Source organism: Vespula pensylvanica, chromosome 21, assembly GCF_014466175.1.
Source record: "Vespula pensylvanica isolate Volc-1 chromosome 21, ASM1446617v1, whole genome shotgun sequence".
Taxonomy (NCBI): Eukaryota; Metazoa; Arthropoda; class Insecta; order Hymenoptera; family Vespidae; genus Vespula; species Vespula pensylvanica.
The window spans coordinates 2,282,018-2,304,284 of record NC_057705.1 but is presented as its reverse complement, the minus strand read 5'-3'; the positions used below and the strand labels follow the sequence as shown (position 1 = coordinate 2,304,284).

General features: G+C 29.5%; 1 protein-coding gene across 4 annotated transcripts in view; it reads right to left on the bottom strand.

The window, feature by feature from the left end:
- The window catches only part of LOC122636288 (puratrophin-1-like), a 346,508-nt gene that overhangs the window by 276,338 nt on the left and 47,903 nt on the right, over positions 1-22,267 (bottom strand). For all 4 annotated transcript variants that reach the window (XM_043827348.1, XM_043827349.1, XM_043827350.1 and 1 more), the window contains one exon: positions 1,207-1,404. In XM_043827348.1, coding sequence (XP_043683283.1) covers positions 1,207-1,404 — 198 coding nt within the window. The remainder of the gene's footprint in view (positions 1-1,206; positions 1,405-22,267) is intronic.

Below are 22,267 nucleotides of genomic sequence, written 5' to 3'. Positions count from 1 at the left end.
ACAATAAATAAATATAAATATATATATATATAAAAAGTCTCAACAAAAATTGATAAATATTAAAATATTAAAATGAAAATTAACCGTTTGTTATTAATTTTAATGATTATTTTCAGTAACACGTTATTCAACAAAATTCGTCCATCGTCCCTTCCATCATCTACCCCTTCGACCACGTCAATAAGGGTAAGTTCTAAAAGCACAAGAGTAACACGTGGCTTCTCGAGGGTTAATTTGGCTTATCGTAGTGTACGGATTTTGTGCGTTTACAAAAGCGTCGGACCAAGCTAACGATATCCCGACTTTACTACACTATACTATACTATACCGTACTATATCATACTATACTATATTATACTATAGTAGTAGTACTAGAAGCCGCGAGCGTTAATTAAGATTCTCTGTCGTTTGAAAGGGGTCAAACGAAGGGTACTGCTCAATTTTGGGGAGCTAACGACGAATACTTTTAGAGGGTTGAGATTATTAATCAATCGACATACGATCAATTAACACTTAAAAGATCAAACCAATCAAATCGTAGTAATATATTTCGAATCTAATTGCGTTTTTTTTTATATATATATATATATTTTAATATTATCATTTACTTTTTTTGCATCGTCAAATAAAACAAATTAGAAATATAACTTGTCTCGTTAAAAATTGATCTCCATGTTTCTCTTCGTTTTTTCATCTCTTTCGCTTTCCTTCTTCTTCTTTTTCTTTTTTTTTTTTTTTTCTTTCTTTTCTTTCAATCGTTCAAATCGATCGACAATAATAAATAATCGATCGTTCCGTTCTTAGAATACAATATGTTTACAACATACTTTTATAATATATATTTTTCTATTTTTTATTGTTATTAATAAACGTATAATATGTTTGTGATATTAATCATGCTTTACAATATTACTGTTAATCGTAGAAAACGTTTAATATTAATTTCATAAATATATCTATTATCATTATCATCCAAAAATATTCACGATTAATGCATTAGTATGAAAAAAAAAAAATTATCCAAATACAGAGAATCTTAAATAATTACCTAAGAAAAAAAAAAAAAAAAAAAATATCTAATGTATTTCCCATAGAGATTCGGATAATTTCGAAATTTCGTAACTTTTGTTGAACAATACAAGAATTTTGAAACAATACAAGAAAACAAAAGAAAAAAAAAATGAAAAATCAAAAAAGTATACTCACCGTTTCTGAAGCGACGCTTTTCACCTTGGAGAGTAGAAACGCAGCGGGTGAAAGATAAGACTTGACAAAGTTCTCCAGGTTTCCATGATAAGCACATACTAGAATGTCACGCGCCTGTCTTATCAAAAGATTGATAACACCATCGCCATAAATTGGTCCAAGTAGATTCCTTACCAAGGAAGCGACATCTCCGCGAGCCTGAAACAGAGAACCCCTTTCATTCTTCTTACGTTATCACAAAACGCAAATTAATTAAACGTATGATAACTAATGTAATGCATACAGCTTTGAAAACACTGCATACTGTTGTTGTTGTTATATATTTTCTTTCTTTACATATGTATTATATAGTTACGTATCTTATCCTTTTCTTTTCTAATCTTAACTAACGTCATTGACTATTTAAACGTAACTTTACTGACCTCGTTCAGTCAGTACAAGCAAATGTGAATAAATTTTATAGAAATTTATTTATTCATTGAAAAGAGATGGAAAAATGAAAAAAGCAAAAATTAATGTGACGAAAGTAATCTTGTGAATTAATTAAATGTGTCATTAAATTTAAATAATATCGTAAATAGAAAAGTTTAACGATAATTTAGAATTAACTCAATAATTTAGAATTCGTTAAAAAAGAATGTGTCATCTTCGTTAATAGATTCAATGCGATATTGAATCTAAATAATACTTTTTTGATAATAACTTCAAACGAAACTTAAAGAAAAATAATCTGATTTATTATTAAAAAAAAAAAAAAAAAAAAAAAAAAAAAAAAAAAAAAAAAAAAGAAAAGGGACAATATAAAAGTATCTTTGTAAATTAATTATTGTAATTAATTCTTGTAAATTAATTATCGTAAATTAATTATTACGTGTATTAAATATATTCTCAAAAAATCAATTTCAATTCTTAACAAATATATCGAATATATCAGATATAAATAATAACGCGATTACTTAAATGTAATAATAATATACATATTTCTTCACACGATTATCTTTTTCTTTTATTTTTTCATATGATTCAATTACGTTATCGCTTATTTAGAGAAAAAAAAAAAAAAAAAGAAAAAGAAGAAGAAACAGTAGAACTTGAACAAAAATTTATAATTATTAAGAAAGATAATGCATTCTTCGTAAATTAATTAAATATAATATTAAATCTATATAATACTAAATAAATAAATAAATAAATAAGTAAATAAATAAATAAATAAAAAATCGATCAATATTTCATCTCGTGGAATTTTTTTTTTTTTTTTTTTTTTTTTTTTTTATATATATATGTAAGAAATCGAAGAAGACGGATTACGAAGGACAAGTGCGGTGATGGTCGAACATGTGGGTGCATTGTATCCTCTGAGCAGCATCGTTGCAACGATGTGCATAAACATCGTGGTTTACTAGGGCACTCACGAGGAAGAGGAATACCACGATGTAACCATTATACGTTCACCAAGCCGACGTCCGCCCACGTACGTGTTTCCGCCCTCATCGTGCTTGTAGATATTCGTATTTATACATATATACGTGTATTACATACATATATGTATATGTATATATATATGTACATAAGTTTATGCGTTTGCATAAGCACGTACGTTTATAGTTACATATCATATTAATTAATTATTCTTTCTCTCGTCACGTTTATCCTCAAATTGAATTTATTTACGAAAACTCAAAATCTGCATTAAGAATATTTATAATTTATCACATGTCTTTGTATGATACAAAATTGAAAACTATTTTTTTTTCTATATGTAGGTATATGTATTTTTTTAAGATTGTTTTCTTTTCTGTGAATTTTGCAGTGTTAATAAAAAAAAAAAAAAAAAAAAAAAAAAAAAAATGATGGATCTTTTTATAAGATTAAATAAAAAATTTCCACTTTGTCGTGACATCTTCTTCGTTGTTAATATTTATGATATATATTTTTCTTCTTACAAATATAGAAATATTATTTGAAGTTAATAAATAAAATAATTTGAAGTTTCTTAGGTTAATGGTTAACAGGTTAACTTCCTTTTAAGTGAGTTCTCATTCTCAATGATATATTATACTCGTGTGAACTTTGAAAACCAAATGAGATTCTATTTATCATAGAAGGTGTATATTGCAAACTATAGTTACGTCTCACGATGCACCATGACATCGGTCATAAAATTGCAACTCTTGGTGTTCGTCGGTAACAATATTTGGTTAGCCAGAATTTATGAGTAAAAGGGTGAGTATAGAAGGAACATAAAGGGCTCATCTAGGGTCTCCCGCATCCCTGTGGAGTATTCGATAGGGGATGAACTAGAGAGGGGCTCGTTTTGTACTTCGAACATAAATTAACCGCGATTCACATGCCACTGGCTTTAATCGTCTACCTTATGCAGCTGTGTTGTTTATTAATGTTATTTACACACGTGAAAGATCATAGTCCGATTTACCATCGTATATTTATGACTTATAACATAGCTTATAACATAACATGATTTATATATGGTTATATTATTGTAGATACATATATTTATTCTTGTATCTCTTATTATTATTATCTAATTCTATTGTATGTATTTATTTAACTGTGTATCGTTATTGATTATATTTTTTTTCTTTTTTATTATTATATCTCGCTACGTATATATTTTTATCATTACATTGTGTATGTTTATTATTATTGTTATTATTATTATCATTCAATATTATGCGGTACATCGTCAATTATTTATTAATAATATTATTCGATTAACTTGAAATCCGGTCGCATCGATTTAATCAATTATTATCAATCTTTTTAATAAAATGAATCTTGAAGTTAAACGAAGTAACTTTAAACTGGTTGAAAGAAAAAGAAGATGTTTTTTTTTTTTTTTTTTTTGAAAGAAGAAAAGATAAAAATAGATATACACTTTTGTAGATTAAAGATAAAATAAAATGAAACGTAAAAGATATTTCGTCTTTACCTCTTTAAATCTTTTATATGCACTTGATCCGACATGCCAGCTAACCCTACGGAATTGTAATAAAACGAGCACGGTAGGGCATCTCTTGATTAGCTTCTTTGTGTTTAGTCATTCGCTTTGTCTAATCTCATCCCTCTTTTTACTCGCCTCTTAATAAACCCTGTTAATTTACATTTCTAACGAGAATTTCAACGCAGCTGAACGAATTTTCTCGCAATTACTAATCTACATTCTTGAATGGTATTAAAATTTGATTGCTCCGTATGTTTAACCGCATGATTTTTCAACAAATTAAAAAAGGAATATTCAATTTTAAATCGTTCACGTGCAAATGAAACACATTATAAGATAATAACGCGTTATTTCTTATATCGCGTACGATGTTATCAATTTTATATTATTTATATAATTTATATGAAATCGCTCATATCTAAATTCAAAGTATAATATTTTGAATAAATAAAAAAAAAAATATATATATATATAGATATAGTTAGATATAATTATAAATACTCTATAGAAAGAAAAAAGACAACTTTATATCACATATAAAAAACACGATTTTTATATATTATTGCAGAGATACATTCGTCGACAAATTTTATCGTTCTTTTTAATACGTTTATAAAATGCTATAAAAAAAAAAGAGATGATATAAAACAAACAAACAAACAAAAAAAAAAAAGAAAGAAAGAAAAGACAAGACAAGAAAAAAGAAGAAAAAGAAAATTATCAATTCAGATTGATATATAAATTAAACTCGGTCAAATTGAAAAAAAAAAAAAATAAAAAAAAAAAAAAAAGAAAAAAAAAGAAAAAAGAGTTCGAGAAAGCTACAAGTTGATCGTCCCTACTTTCTATCCCAGTATTTACAGATCTCTTCCGAGTTTCTATATCGATTTAAAACACTCGGCGACCCTTCATCTGGCTACGCTTCTCGAATTTCAAACCAACCTCGCAGCTCCTCTAATTTGCATCACGGACACATTTATTCAGCTAGGAACTTCGATTATTCACCCCCTACGGTATCCAATGGTTACCGAGCGTACCTTTCCAAAAGGGCTTGCAAGGGATGTCACGATGCAAATATTTCCAATTCTCATCGATCAATCGAAATCGAAATCAAAATCGAATATGGTAATGACACTCGAGTACTCGTTAAATCGACAATGAAAAATTTTGTTTTCCTTTTGTTTTCCAAAACGTTGTTGTTGTTGTTGTTGTTCGTAAATCAAACAAACTCGTTAGGGGACTTAATGACTCGAGAGGGAAAAAAATTATATATACATATGTATATATGATGTATATAGCTATACTCTAGACAAAATTCAAACGAAACGAATTCGCAAAGCATATCCTGTCGATCGAGACAGACATTCTATCGAAACGATTCAATCGAAAGATTCTTGGAACGAATCGATAGATATCAAACGATTTCTACCTTCCTTTTTACGCACTCTGAACACCCTACACGGATTGAAACAACAACGCGGAAAAAGAAAAAAAAAAAAAAAAAAGAAGGAAAAAGTAAATAGCAAAAAAAAAAAAAAAAACAAGGATACGAGAGATATTTCTCTCTCATCGGTTGAACGAATAAAACGAACGCGATATCTTTGTATGTAAAACGAGTATTCGATGAATATTTCAATAATACAGTTTTATCTATGGATCTTTCCTAACTGTTTGTAATAATACTGCGAGTATGTTTTTAAAGAAAGAAAAAAGAAATGAGAAAGAGAGATATCACGAATAATTACATAGGATTGTCGATATTATCTAATCGAATTTTTCTTAAGGATCTTTAAAAATTATCTTTTCAATCGTTTGGAAAAATAAAACAATTAACGATTAACGATTAACGATTTAATCATCGTTATTAGAAATATAATCGGATGCTTTTAGAATAATCCTTACATCGAATAAAACTCTATTCACAAATAATAATTTATCATAAAATAAGCAACGTGTCGTTAATTAAATCGTCTCAAAAAAAAAAGATATTAAAAAAAATGAAAGAAAAAGAAAAAAATCTATCGGACTTAAGTAGATAAAACATTTTACCAATGCACTTTTATCGTCGTCATAGATACTAACTATCGTAAATATTCTTACCATGATCATTCACACATACACACAAACACGTACACAAATTGAATTGATAGAAATTGAACAATTATTACGAAATATCGAGCACTTCAATAACGAGTCTCATTAAATTGCTTGTCTCATTAAATTGCATTAAACTTCGCTATAATTCGAAATTGTTATACGTACATATACTCTAATACAGATAGTTCGAATAATAATTATCAAAAAATAAATAACGCGTCGAGCATTGTTAATTAAATCCTTAGAGAAAAAATCGAAGCAAAGAATATCAAACATTTACTTTTTATTCTAATAACATTGATATATTTTAATAATAACAACAGACGATAATTACGAAACATTGAAATATCCTAAAAAAAAATCTTCATTCCACTCAAACCAATATCGGAACTATAAAATGCGTAACATTCGAATACTCAACTCCCATTAGATAATCACGTTCTAATTGAATTCGAATCCATCGCGTTCGTTCAGCAACTCCGTGGTAATTCAATAATGATCAAGACAAAACAAAAAAGGAAAAAAAGGAAAAAAGAAATAGAAAAAAAAGAAAAAGAAAAAAAAAACAAACACAAAAATAACAAGCAACGACGCGTCGAGCAACGTTAATTAAATCTCGTGTAAGAAAATAAGAAGAAAAGTAGATAAAAAGAAAGAGAACAAAAAGAAAAATCGACAAGAAAAAGGAGAAGAAAAAAAATTAAAGAAGTCTATCGGAAGTTAACCGAGCTCATTACACAATATACCAGAAGCACCGGTGTTATCCATCAATGCTCGGCACTTAGCAATCGGTAGAAAATACCACGGTTGGAGAGAGTTTTGCATAAACGAATGAGCGAATGAGAGGACCGATAGATAGATAGATAGATAGATAGATAGATAGATAGATAGATAGATAGATAGATAGATAGATAGATAGATAGATAGGTACTAGCTAGGGTTGTTGAAGGGTGCAGACGAAGAGGAGAAGGAGTACGAGTGGATGGAAGAGAAAAAGGAGGGGAAGAAAGAGGAGGAGAAGGAAAAGGAGAAAGATAGGGAGGAGAGTACCAAATGGGAACGTGCATTAATCAAGTTCTCTAAGCGGAAAGCTGAGGTTAACGGATCAAGTGTCTCGCTTAGTATTTCGATAAAATTGCAAATCTTCCTAGATAGGTGGATAACCACCGTTAACGACTTATATATTTTCACCTTATCGTCATATTATTTATTCATATTCAAATATGAATTTATATATATATATATATCTTGAGTGACACAACGTCGAAACGTTAAACCTAGGATAACTTAGAGTCGTTTATTTAAATTATCGCTTAGAAGCTTGTAATCATCAATTACTATGTAATGGGTAACTCTATTTATATATATATATATATATATAGCTATGTATAGTAGAGGTTAGTTTAACTATCTCGAAAATTTATTCGTCGACGGACGATGGGACTTTATTTTTGTTAGTATTTCTTTATTTACATAACTACGTTTTATATATGTATGTTCGTATGTATGTATATATGTATGTATATTATCCATACGACATACGGACAATGCACTCGCGATCAGAGTACGTAAAAGGCGGCGCCATTCGATTCCAAGCAAACTCGAATGCAATTGCAATCGTGTAACGACGTCTCAATCCAACCGCGGTGCATTCCAAGGATTTGTTTCCACTCAGATTACAACTACAGATATCGCGGTCGCGAGCGACCTATATTTCATGCCAGAAACGAGAACCGCATCGATCCGATTCATTTAATTCGCCAAGTTTCGTAATGCCTGCGCCCGCGAAAAGCATGCTTCGCTTTTGAGATAACATTTATATATCAATATAACTATATATATATATGTATATGTATCTGTATATGTGTATATATAAATAGTGAGATCGAAATAACTTATGTTACTTTCCATATTCATAGCTTATTTCTACGTACACATATATACACATACATATAACAAATATACATAGACATATAGATATTATATTTATAAACGTATGTATATATATTTTATTTATATATATCATATAAATAATATATATTTATATAATGTATATTATATATAAAATTTATTGTTTATATATATATATTTATTTATTTATTTATATTTATTCATATTAATATATATATATGTACTTATGTATATATGTATATATATATATATATATTGTACATAAAGCAACGATTTTAACGAAGAACGCAAGAACGTTGCGTGTATCTGATCGTGGATCATCAGCAGCAGCGCGTGGCCTATGACTTTGGCTAGTTACGCCGGTGAAAGTCAAAGAAGAAAGTTCTTAATACGTGATTTTTTTATCTTTTGCTTTTTTTCTTTCCTTTTTATTTTTATTCCCCCTTGTCTCTTTTCTTTCTCCTTTTTTTACCTTATTACGTACTATCTCCCACTTATCTCAGAAAATTTATTATGTTTACAGGGAAACAAACGATACCAGTCGAATTTCACGATCCTTAAAATCGATTACGATCGCTTTCTCGTCGAATTTTATTCGATTCGTATCCTTGTCCTAATCATTTATCACACTTTTCTTTTAAAGTTGCTGCGTACGTAAGTTCAAATCTAAAAAAAAAAAAAATAAGTCCTTCGAGCTACAATTTCAGCTTACAAACCAAGGCTTCGAGGAACGAGAAGTGGATATACCTTTTTCATAATTAGATATTATTTTTAAAAGATCGATAAGATAAATAAGAATCGCGAATTGATAAGAATAAACTAGTCCATTAAATCGAATTGCACGAATGTTTACTTTGAAAGTGATATAAGTTAATATCCATTAAGGAATGAATTTATTAATTGTCTTAATTAATTAACGAATCGATTATTAATTGTCTAAAAACAATTTATTAATTATCCCTTCGTTATGGCAGCGCATTACGAGTGCGTCTTAATTTTTATTCAAAATTAGAATGCGATTTTAATGAAAATTTCTTTTTCTTCTTTTTCTTCTTTCTTTTATGCTTTCTTATCATTCTTTTTTATTATTTTTCTTTTTTTCTACGATAATGTATACATACATTCTATGAAATATATACATACAATATATATACATATATGCACATATATACACACACACATATATATATACTATATATTATTACATATGCACACACATATCTCCTTTAAAAAACGTCTCACATACATATATATATATATAAATATATACTTTCTATGATAATACATACATACATACATACATACATTTTTTCTTTTTATTATTGGTAAACACACAACACAGATCATTAGATTGGAACATTGGCGTTAGCCTAAGGAATTAGTCGCTGCAGGTCGTAACGACGGGTCACGGCTGTGGCAGAGTCTGTATATAGGACAATGACGTCACCATGGCTTACCTACAAGAACAGTGTATAAAATGTATCCGGTGGGTGTGTCGCTCCCATACCCTTTGTGACTCCGACTGGCGCTAGGAGCGACGAGGCCGCTATTATAAACGCCGCTGTTTAACCGCCGCGTAAACGGCCGCGCACGAAAGGGAAGGTAATCGTGCGGAGCACGACCGGATTCTATTTTGTCAAGACTATACCACCCGGAATGGCTACCATAAATTGCTGAAACACCGCTAATAGAGCATTAATACAAAAACCATCGAATGGATTTACATCATCATTTTTATCACACCTATCGAATTCCAAACCAAATTGAATTTTCTTATTCTTCTAACTTTCTTCAAAACTTATCTATGTATCTAATGAATTATTTAAAACTCGACAAAAATCTAACAGAGATGGATCGTTTAATCTATTGAAATCTATAAGTTCATCGTTTCGATCGACGAATTTTCATATTTTTGATTCATCGAAATGAACTTTTGAAATTATTGTAGTCGTTTATAAGGGATGATAATAAATGATAAAAAATGTAGATATGTATAACGGAGATCTATATATATATATATATATATATATATATATATATATATATATATATATATAGATGCATTTTTTTGTTCAATTAAATTTTGAGATTTTTTTTTTTATATGAATTAATCATCTGTCAGAATTATTATAATTGTTTGTCACGGTAATCTAGTTTATTGGTTATAAATTTTATATAAAAGTTTGTGTATTCTATATATATATATATATATATAAAAAATTAGAATATAAATATCTATATAAAGGATTTTACTACTTCATATTCTATATAAGATTCTAAATAATTATTCGAAATAAATTTTCATCGCATATCCTACATTTTTATATTTTATATACCTATATAAAAAAAAAAAATGTATAAAAAAAGTATATAAAAAGAAATGTGTCCTACAGAAATTTCATTACATACAATTTCCCCAATTTTAAAATAATCGATAAAATTAATATTATTATCTGAAATACAAAATTTATATATTTATATATATTAAAAAAAATATATATATATATCCTAAATATTTTATTCTATACAAATTTGTCTCGTTCGAAAATAATACGATCGAATATTATTGTATCATCCTTCCGTATTCGAACTATTATATACGTGAATTACAAAAATAAAACAAAAAATGAAATAAAAATAGAAAATACAAAATACAAAAATACAAAAAGAGATTATCGGGAGGTCAATCCAAGAAAAAAAAATGAAAAAAAAAAAGAAAAGAAAAGAAAAGAAAAAAGAGAGAAAAAGAAAAAAGAATAGCTTCTTTCACGAAGATTGAAATAAAACGATGACGGTTCCCATATCATCCCAATAGACATTCAGGATTTATATTCTCTATCCTACGATCACGATTTTAATTCTTTTATTAGGTATGAGCAAACGAACGAAAGAAAGTTCGAACTCCCAGGCATCAATTCGTATCTCAATCACGAATAAACACACACACACACACACACACATATATTTATACGTATATAAATAGAATAGATAGTTACATCGAGTATAGAAATAATCGAAAATGAGGAGGACTCTTGCAGTACCATAATTGTACGCTTAAATTTGCGTTACACGCCAAATCGCGTGACGTTAAAAGATAAAACGCGAGTCGGCGATTCTCCAATCACCTTCCACGAATCATTCACTTCCTCGAGATATACATATTTATAATATAATACATAAGTAAGTCATCGTACTCGTCGTAGTCGTCGTATCTTTCGAACGGTGAAACCTACTCTCCAGTTTCGATAAACACATTATATCGAAGGAAGTTTCGATCGAGAACATAATTATTGCTCAATATTAATTTAATCTATATATATATATATAAAATATAAATATAGTCAATAATTATTGAAACTCTAATTCAATTATTGATATGATCGTCCTCTTATCTCTCTCATTTTCTCAAACAGGATAAGTACTTAAATAAATAAATAATCAAGTCGATATGTAATTGATATATAATAATACATATATATGCGTGTGTGATGTGCGCGTGTGTGACAATCAAGATTAAACTCAAGTGGAACGACAAACTCCCTTCCCCCATTTAATCTATCCAACGAAAACCTCCCTCTTCATTTTAATTCTTTTCCCTTTTTATCAATCGATAATTATTTCTAAATGGACGATTACCTCCTTCTCTCTCTTTTTCTATATCTGTGTATTTTACAATTAATAGGGGAAAGTTCAATAATAGTCGAGAAAATAATGGAGTAATGACGACGAATAATCGTACGCATATTTTTAACTATCTCTTTCTTTCTTTCTCTTTTTTGCTCTCTTTCTTTCTTTTTCGTTTTGTCTCTCCCTCTCTCTCTCTCTCTCTCTCTCTCTCTCTCTCTCTCTCTCTCTGTCTCTTTCTCTCTCTCTTTTTCTCTTTCTGTATTTAACCACGTCGCAACGTATAAGGTAAGATACGAATAAAAGAAATAACCTGGTGGATTTTAATAACAGTAATCGTAAGGTGGCAAGGCGTTTCACCATCTCTCGAGCTCGGCATCAATTATCCACTTCTCGACTCATTCGCGTGAAAATTAGACGGGCCATAAATTTCATGGAATTATCGTCCATCTCGGTCTAGTACTGAGTTTCGCACTCGTTTTCGCGCTAAACGCATATCCTCGATGGAACGTTTCCAGTTTATTCCACCTCCGAGTTTATATTCGCCACGAGCATCGTAAGCGAAGAAGAAGAAAAGAGAGAGAGAGAGAGAGAGAGAGAGAGATCGTGTGAATCTATCTAAATACCAACTTCAAACTTTCCTATCTTTTTAAATAAACAATAATAAATAAGTTCAACGGAAAAATATTTTCGTAACGCATCTCCAGATCTTTTATAATAATTCTAATCTTATATAATAAATTTTGTCTAATATATATATATATAATCAATTTTGTATTCTGTATAAAAAATTTTGTCTAATATATATAATAAATTTAAGAATTAATAAATCTTAAAATTAAAAAGAAGGCTACTAGCGTATCTATTATTGCTATAAATTTTTTATCGCATCGTATCTCACGTTAAAAGAAAAAAAAATGAAAAAAAAAAAAGAGAAAAAAACAAACAAACGAACGAACTTACATACTATTACACCGATAGACACTCTATGAAATTGTTACAACATCGATCGTATTTCTCTCTCGAACAAATTGACCGACACTGTTACAATTTAAATCGATAACAAGAGAAAGAAAAAAAGAAAAAGAGAAAGAAAAGTTGCAATACAATGATAACTAAAAGCGATAAAGAGATATTATCGAGTGGACGTTTAACGTTAAGCGATGATCGAGCGTCACAAGCAATGTTTGATCGATCCAAGACCGATCCCAGTTCCATAGTAAAAAATATCTAGGAAGTGAAACGTGTCAGTGATTAATTCGATTCAACTTCTAGAAGTCGCTATCGCCGAAGCGCGTTTTGCAGACACAACTCTCGCGCACCTTGCGTGTTGTTGTTGTTGTTTGTCGTTGTCGTTGTTGTTTGTCGTTGTTGTTGTTGTTGTTGTTGTTGTTGTTGTTGTTGTAAATGATGGTGGATAGTAATGGTGGTGATGGTGATGGTGATGGTGTTGCGCGCTTGCGCTTTCCTAACCACAATCGCCTAAATTAATTACATCTCCGGATACGATCGGTTGTAACAAGCCCGTAATAAACTTTGATCGTGACAAACCACCTACATACGAGTCCCTCATTAATTTCGACGTCGACCCGTACCTGGTATATATCTATCCTATGCTTTTGCTATAATGATATAATAATAATAATAATAGTAATAGTAATATAACAATAATAGTAATTATTATTATTAATAATTATTTATATCGTTTCTAACTTATTCGATAATTATTATTATTATTATTAGTACAATAATATCTTTATAATTTATTGTTAAAATAATAGTAATAATAATTGTAATAATTATAATAACAATAATAATATAATAATAAGAATCGTTGAGTTTTATCGACAAGGTTACATCAATCGAAAGACAATGATATCGAAAATTATCATCGATCGTTATCTTTTTCTTTTTTCTATTTTCTCTTATCAATCAATTTTCGATGATATATCAATATAATTCAGCTATTTTCCTATCATGATAAATATGATATATTCATGCAAGGAGAAAGAGAGTAAAGGGAGATAAAGAGAGATAGAAAGAGAGAGGTAAAGAAAAGGGAGGAAGACTTTCACTCGGTGTAAGGAGAACTCGAGTCACGTCGTCACCTCGATATCACTTTGTGATCGACAATCTTGAATAAAAGAGAAGGAAGAAAAAAAATAAATATATAAAAATGTGCTTGAAATTGTTACAAGAATCAAATTTGAACGAATTTCATCTCTCTCTCTCTCTCTCTCTCTCTCTCTCTCTCTCTCTCTCTCTCTCTCTCTCTCTCTCTCTCTCTCTCTCTCTCTCTCTCTTTCTATATATACATATACATATATACATATATATAGTTTTTTTACGAATTTTCAAAAAAACTAAACACTGCACATCATCAATTTTCTTCTTCTTAATTTTATTATAAATAATTTTGTATTCGCCAAGACACTAAAACATTTATTTTAATTAACGTGTTAAACATTATTAAATGTTTAATAAAAGTTTATTAAACGTTAATAACTTCAATACTCGTATGTTCCTGCGAAAGGATTACAAAAAAGTAAATAAATAAATAATAATGAATGAATGAATTTTAATTCGTATACCTAAGATTTTTCGCAAATAAGGCGATAAAAGACATGTAGAAGAATACGCAAACCAAACGCAATATTTTCGCGATGAGAACGATTATATCTTATCGTTACAAGCGTATTTCTGTCGCATGAGATTTCTTTTAAAATTCGTAGTTTGATTAGACGGGTGGAAATGAGAATGAACGAGAGAAACCAACGAAACACGTTGGTTGTAGGTTTGCGAATCGACCACAGGAGCAACCACCTCTCGAGTGGTTTCTAGCAGACGACCTGCACATTCCCAGCCCTCCATACCACTACCTCCCCCTCCACCTCCTCCTCTTCCACCACCTCTTCATCTACTTCAGCACCTCTCCCTTCGTTCCTCACTTCAACTCCACGTACTTAAATCCACCATACCCTTTCTACCCCCACCCTTCCTTCTGCTTCTTCTTCGACATAGTTTTATTCAGCTCTTTTTTTTTTTTCTTTTGCTTCCCCTTCCACATAGTTTTATTCATTTCGAACTGACTTTCTTTCTCTCTTTCTATCTCTCTATTTCTCTCTTTATCTATCTATCTATCTATCGGTCTTTCTCTTTCTTACTCGCAGACTCTTGGTAGCAACGATAGTGCAAATATTTGCACGATCCTTACTTACTTACTTACACACACATATATATATATATGTATGTATGTATGTATGTATGTATGTATGTATGTATGTATGTATGTATGTATGTATGTATGTATGTATATGTATGTATGTATATATGTGCAGTAAAAAAGAATTGCGAAGGAAGATGACCGCGCTTAGGTTACTAAAGTGGGAGACCAAGAGGACTCGGGTCGCTGTCCTTTATAAACTCAGGAGACCACTAATAGGAATTATCGTCGTTATGTACTCTAGCTCTTTTTCTATCTATATATATCTTTATTTCTCTCCACGTTTCTTTCTCTTTCTCCCTCTCTTTCTTTCTATACTTGTATATATCTTTCTATATCTATCTATTTCTTTCTTTCTCTATCTATCTATCTTATATACACATACACACACACACACACACACATACATTTATATATATTACTATCTTTATCTTTTACTCTCTTTGTCTCTGTCTCTCTCTTTCTCTTTATCTATCTATCTATCTATCTATCTATCTATCTATCTATCTATCTATCTGGCTAATTATTAATCGAATCAAAAACTATTAGATTTAATTTCAATTAACATTGTTCGTTATTGTATTCGAATAACAACGCATACGTACGTAAAAGATAAAAGTTAATAAAAAAAAAAAAGACTAGTAATAATTGATACGATTGAAGGTATGCCGAATAGATAACTTCAATTTCATGGATCGGATAAAAGTATAATTAACGTGTAATTAAAATAAATCGATTACGATTAATACGCAACGAATAAAATTTTATATGAAGAAATATTAAAAAGGTATAAAAATTATTGTTAGACTTACATGTTGGAAGACTTCGTTGTACACGATGTTCACTTTACTACGACTTATCTACGACTGACTCGTTATAAACAAAACGCGAGAGAAACTAACAAAGTACAAAGGAAATAAAAGTATAGAGGTCCTCTCGTAGTACATGTTAATGCTAACAATTGTAAACACATCGTAACGCGTTGTAACACGTTGTATTGATATTTTTCGGCGAATTTCGTTTCTTTTGAAAATACTTTACGAAGAAGAGATTTATGGTATTGTTATAAACAATTAATAATCAGATAAATTTTATTATATATATATATCTGTTTTTATCTATCTATCTCAAACTCTCTTTCTCTTTCTTTCTTATTCTCTCTATATGTAATTATGAATATATATATATATATATATGTGTGTGTGTGTATATGTATATGTACGTATGTATATGTATGTATGTATGTGTATATGTATGTATATATTGTTTTTATAATTTATATTATATGTTCATAATTATAATTATATATATATGTATATACATATTATTTGATGTAAAGAAAATTATCTAAAGAAAATTAAAAAAAAATGAAAATAATGTTAAGATCCATGTTGATCACATTGTTACGATCTAACAACAACTAACTAACTAATTAACTAACTAAACAAAACAAATGATTCCTAGAAATACAGAAAACATAAAAACATATGTAGTTATCTTCTCTCGTAACGTCCTATTGATCTCTAATGAATACTAATCTAACCATTAATATCTATCAAATAGTTTGTTCCAATTACATTAATTATTACGTAAAGGAGAATGACAAATAAATTCAAAAAGCTTCTAAAAGATTCTAAAACTCAATTACTCCTTTTTACGAGACCTTTTAAAAGCTAATCTCTTTTTTTTTCATTATTTCAAATCGTCGAATAACCATACGAGCGAAAAAAAAAATTTCGTGAAAGAGTACACGGAGAACGATTTTTAAAAATTACTTGACAACTTTTTTCGATTCAGTAGATATTAAAAAAAAAAAAAGAAAAAAGAGAGAGAGAGAGAGAGAAAAGCCAATGTAATTGCATTACTATTACATTTTCATATTCCATTGACTCGTAACTCTTTCGTGTTTCAATAATAAATTCGGAATACTTCGAGTGGAATATTTCGTCGATTAAAATCGACGAAATGAAAATTGCATTATTCAAATATACTTGATAATATTTCAATCGATAACTATACACACACATACACACACACACACACACACACACACATGTACACTTGTTTTAGTAAGAGCCTGTATTCGTAATGGTTATAATTAAACGAGGCCACTACCCAAGCAAGCAGCATGTCTCCAAGCAAATCTATGCATGCAACTAAGTGCATGCAACTTAAGAACAGAGATTATTAATCAACATCCTTAGGGGTCGAGAGAGAAAGAGAAAGAAAGAGAGAGAGAGAGAGAGAGAGAGAGAGAGAGAGAGAGAAAGAGAGAAATAGAAAGACTGAGAGACTCGGATAGCTCTCGTGCAAATAGAACCGTGATAAATCGTAGAACTCGAGTTCTCTCTACTGTCCAGTCGAACGACGAAAGGGAGAATGGAAATGTCTGTCGGTGGCACCTTTCAAGAGAGCTTCGCTAAAAGTACGAATCGAATGGACGATCTCAAAGACGTCCCATCGATTGATATTACCTCAATCTAAAATATTTCATCACGTAAAAACAAAACACACAGTTTTTAAGCAAATCAGCTTCGTCGATAATTTGTAATTTTTTGAAGGATATATCATCGTCTATCAAATGACATAAATTTAATTAAAATGTGAATACATACATTTAAAATAAAACGTATGTATATATCGACTTAATCGATAATTTAAAATCGAATTCGATCGGACTTTCTAAAAATTGTTTATCTATTGTCAATGTTTTTCTATCCTTTATGAAAATGTTAACCAAACGATTATTGTCTAAAAAATTAATGAGTAATAAAAATTATATAGAAAGAATATTGATTTAGTCGTTAAATTAAAATCGAGTTAAATGGATATTTTAATTTATAATGAATTTATACGAACGTTTATTACGAACGTTTATTAGAAACGTTTGTCTATTATTTATAAAAATGTTGATTGAACAAGTTTCTTTGAAAAAGTGTCCAAATAAAAAGTCATAATAGAAAATTTATCGTTCGATCGACAATTAAAATCGAATTGGATGGATATCCTAAAATCGTTCAATTAATAATTACAAAAATGATCGATTACGCTTTACGTCGATCTGTTGAAAACGTTAACATATTTACGAAAGGAAAAAAAAATAAAATAAAATAAAATTAAATTAACAACGTAACTTTCGCAAAAGTTTCGATAATGTTGAAATAAAAATTATATATGAGAAACGTATCGATCGATCGACGATTATAATTATATCGAAACGAACAAATCGATTAGATTATTATTATATGTCTATTGAAACCATTTGTCTATTATTTAGAAACGTAAGTTTAAAAAAGAAAAAGAAAAGAAAAAGAAAAGAAAAGAAAAAAAAGAAATTCAAAATGAACTCGAACAAGTGAAAGTACATAAGAATAAAATAAATACTGTAATTAATTATCGATCATTCGATAATTAAAATCGTATCATATAGGACACATCCTATGATCACGTCGATCGATTAAAAACATTTATTTATTATTTTAAAAATATAACTTAACGAAACAACTTTCCAAGAAGATTCGTGGAAATGGAATGAGAACGGTAATAAGTTATCGATCAGTCGATAATTAAAATCGAATCGAACGGACGAAGTAAATATATAGAATCTATTTAAACTAACAATTACTAAACTTGGTAAGTTGGTACTTAGCCAATGGATCTATATATATATATATACACATAGATACATACATACATACATACATAGATACATGTATATACATATATGTATATATTCTCTGGATCAAGTTCTAGAGAATATTATACCACTAACATTTATGATGACTTTAATCGGAGTTATTAATCGAGTTGATCTTTCCGCTTCTAAGATACAAGTGTATCTATATGCATGTATATATGCTTATAAGTATGTGTACAGGGTGTCCCGTTTATCTCGAAAAAAAATTGAAATATCTCGTCCGACGAGTGGGATATTGAATCTAAACAAAAAAATTTTACCAATTTCTTTTTCTTTCTCGTAATCCGATGATATTCGTAACATTTATTAGATTTATAAATTCTCACAAACGTTATTACGTTTTCAGTAGTATAAGACGATATATCGTTAGATTGTATTATGAAAAAAGGAGTGTATAGTTGCATTAGAAAAAAGAAAAAAAAAAAGATGAAATAAAGAAGATAAAAGAATTGACTTCATAGAATAATTCGGCTTTTTTCTTCGTATCGAACGAAATTGATGAGAAAAAGAAAAAGAGAGAAAGAATTTCTCGAGGAAAAAAGTCTGCGGAGTTACTTCAATTTTTTCCAGATAAACGAGATACCCTGTGTATATCGATACCGCTTAAGTACCTACATACAGAAATGATAATAAATTGCGGCGCAAACTCGCCTGTCAAAAGAAAGAATAGCAACGTCATTATCCGTTCAAACGTAATACACACGGTAGATCGTTAATGAGTCTCTCTCTCTCTCTCTCTCTCTCTCTCTCTCTCTCTCTCTCTCTCTCTCTCTCTCTTTCTTTATATCTTTCTTTCTTTCTCTTTTTCTATGTTTTTCCACTGACCAATAGTACACGTGCAAAATTTATTGACCGTGAGATTATCGTCGCGAACGAGACGTTTCGCTCGATGAATCTCGTTGAACGCGTTCAAGAAGGTGGATCGAAACTAGAATATATATTACAGAAGCGGAAAGGAGAATCCCATGAAAAAGAGAAAGATAAGAAGGGGAAAAAATCGAGAAGAAACTTTGGTTTGTGTTGAATAATAATAATAATAATAATAATAATAATAATAATAATAATAATAATAATAATAATAATAATAGTAATAATAATAATAATAATAATAATAATAATAATAATAAAGAGAAAGAAAAAAATATTAAGTCAGAATATACGGAAGAAAATAGAAAAGACTAGATAAAATAGAAATATGAGGATATATAAAGTATATCTATACAAATATATATTTGTATTTATGTGTATATATATATGTGTGTGTATATCTTTTTTATATATCTTAATTCTTTTATATTTTTCATATTTTTCATATATTTCAATTTTACATTTGTAATATATAAAAAAAAAATATATATATATATATATACACGTTATATTTGTTTGTATCAGCTGATTAAGTAAAAATGAATAGGTAATATATTAGAATTTACAGTATTCTAAATATAAATCAAGAATGTTGCATTAATGTTTTATTAAAAAAAAAGTCCGATATACATAATCGATGTAAAATGATATAAAAAATAAAAATAAAAAGAAAAAAAAAAAACGGAGTAAAAAGAAAAAGAAGAAGAAGAAACCAAATGATAATATAAAGAAGTAAGTTAGTAACGGGATTTATAAAGTTTTAATAAAGATAAACGATCCGATGTGAAAGCAAATATCTGATTGGCGATAGGTATTATCTGTCTGCGTGTATGTGTATCGTAGTAATTCGTAGGTTTACAAAGGAAAATAGAAGTATTAATCGTCGATGCGAGTGATGTGGAGGGTGTAGGAAGAAGAAGAAGAAGAAGAAGAAGAAAAAGAAGAAGGGAGGAATGGATGGGGTAAATAGCTCTGGCACACGGCAATAGTAGATTAGAGTAGTAGATAAAGACCTTTAAAAGATTGCTTAGAGTTTATTGTGCGTATAGAACAAGCCGACATAACAATAAGCGAATTCTGTCATCCACAGAAACGTTCTTTGAGAGGAACAAGAAAAGATAGAAGAGAGAATATCGTCGAAGGGTAAATTGACCTAAAGTAGGTTAGGGTGAATGAGTTGAAAGAGATAGAGAGAGAAAGAAGAGTATAGTAGTATTGTCATTGTCATGGTTATCTTGATTATTGATATAGATGTGTGTATGTGTGTGTGTGTGTGTATGTGTTTAGATACATATATTGGTGTATAGAGATTGTCTTATCTTCCATCCGTAAAATTAACCCTTAAAGATGTAGGTTTATTGTATCGTTTAAGTAATAATGTAGTTTGGTAATAATGTAGATTGTTACGTTTCGTTTAACATCAGCCTTCGCTTTTCTTATACCATGGTTAAGGTTAATTGGTTTAATATTGATTAAAATATTATATATATATATATTATATTATATTATATTATATATTATATAATTATATATAATCAGTTCTTTATGTAATATTGCAAAATAATATATATATATATAATAAGTTTTGTATATAATATTATATAATTATATATAATAAATTAATATCGATCAATATCATTATCGTTACTATTACTATCATTATTATCTATACGAGTCCAATCTAAAACAAAACTTTCGACTAATATTCAAATACAAAAGAATTATATAAAAAATATATCGACAGAGAGAAATACATATCCAGATCTCGATTGGTATATTATAACAATAATAATAAAAAAAGAAAAAGAGGGACAGGAGAAAAAGTAGAAGAAGGGAGAAAGAAGAACAAGGAAAAGAGAGAGAAGAAGAAAAAAGAACAGAAAGACTGAAAAAAAAAAAAAAAGAACAAAAATATTCTTCACCCTCCCCAAAGGTCTGGTTCACAACAACAATAACAACAACAACAACAACAACAATAACAACAACAACAACAACAACACCATCACCATCGAAAGTAAAGAACGTACAGAGTGCGGTTTCTCTCTCGCTAAGCGAGGAAGAACACTGGTGACCTTTAATTGCCATAGTCGATCCGATCCACCTTTGATGACCTCGTAATGCACGAACGGTCGCCGAAGTTTCGCGAGAAGATGAAGGAAAACGACGCGAGAGTGGAAGTGGCAAGTGGGAACTGAGGAAGAACGGGTAAAGGGAGATAAAGGGAGTAAAAGAGGGTACTAGAGTATATAAAAAAAGAAAAAAAAAAATAAAAAAAAGTGTAAAAGAAGGGAGAGAAGAGAATCTTTAGATCTTTACGTACGGTATGGGAATACAATCAACGACGGGGGGTTAGTTTATCCTCTACTTCGGTTAAGAACTCCGTCCATCTTGTTTCCGTCGTACTAGCTAGCTTTTAGGACTCGATTGAGCCGTCCAAGTAGACATCAAGACACACCGGGATACCTGAACGGTCTTTAATGAAGAAAGACATCCGGTGCCGCGCTGGCTGACGGAGTACAAGCGTTGCTAACACCGATATCTCTCTTTCTCTCTCTCTCTTTTTCTCTCTTTCTGTCTCTCTCTATGTATCTATCTTTCTCTTTCTCTCTAAACGCTACTCATCTTCTCTCTCTCGCTCTCTCTCTCTCTCTCTCTCTCTCTCTCTCTCTCTCTCTCT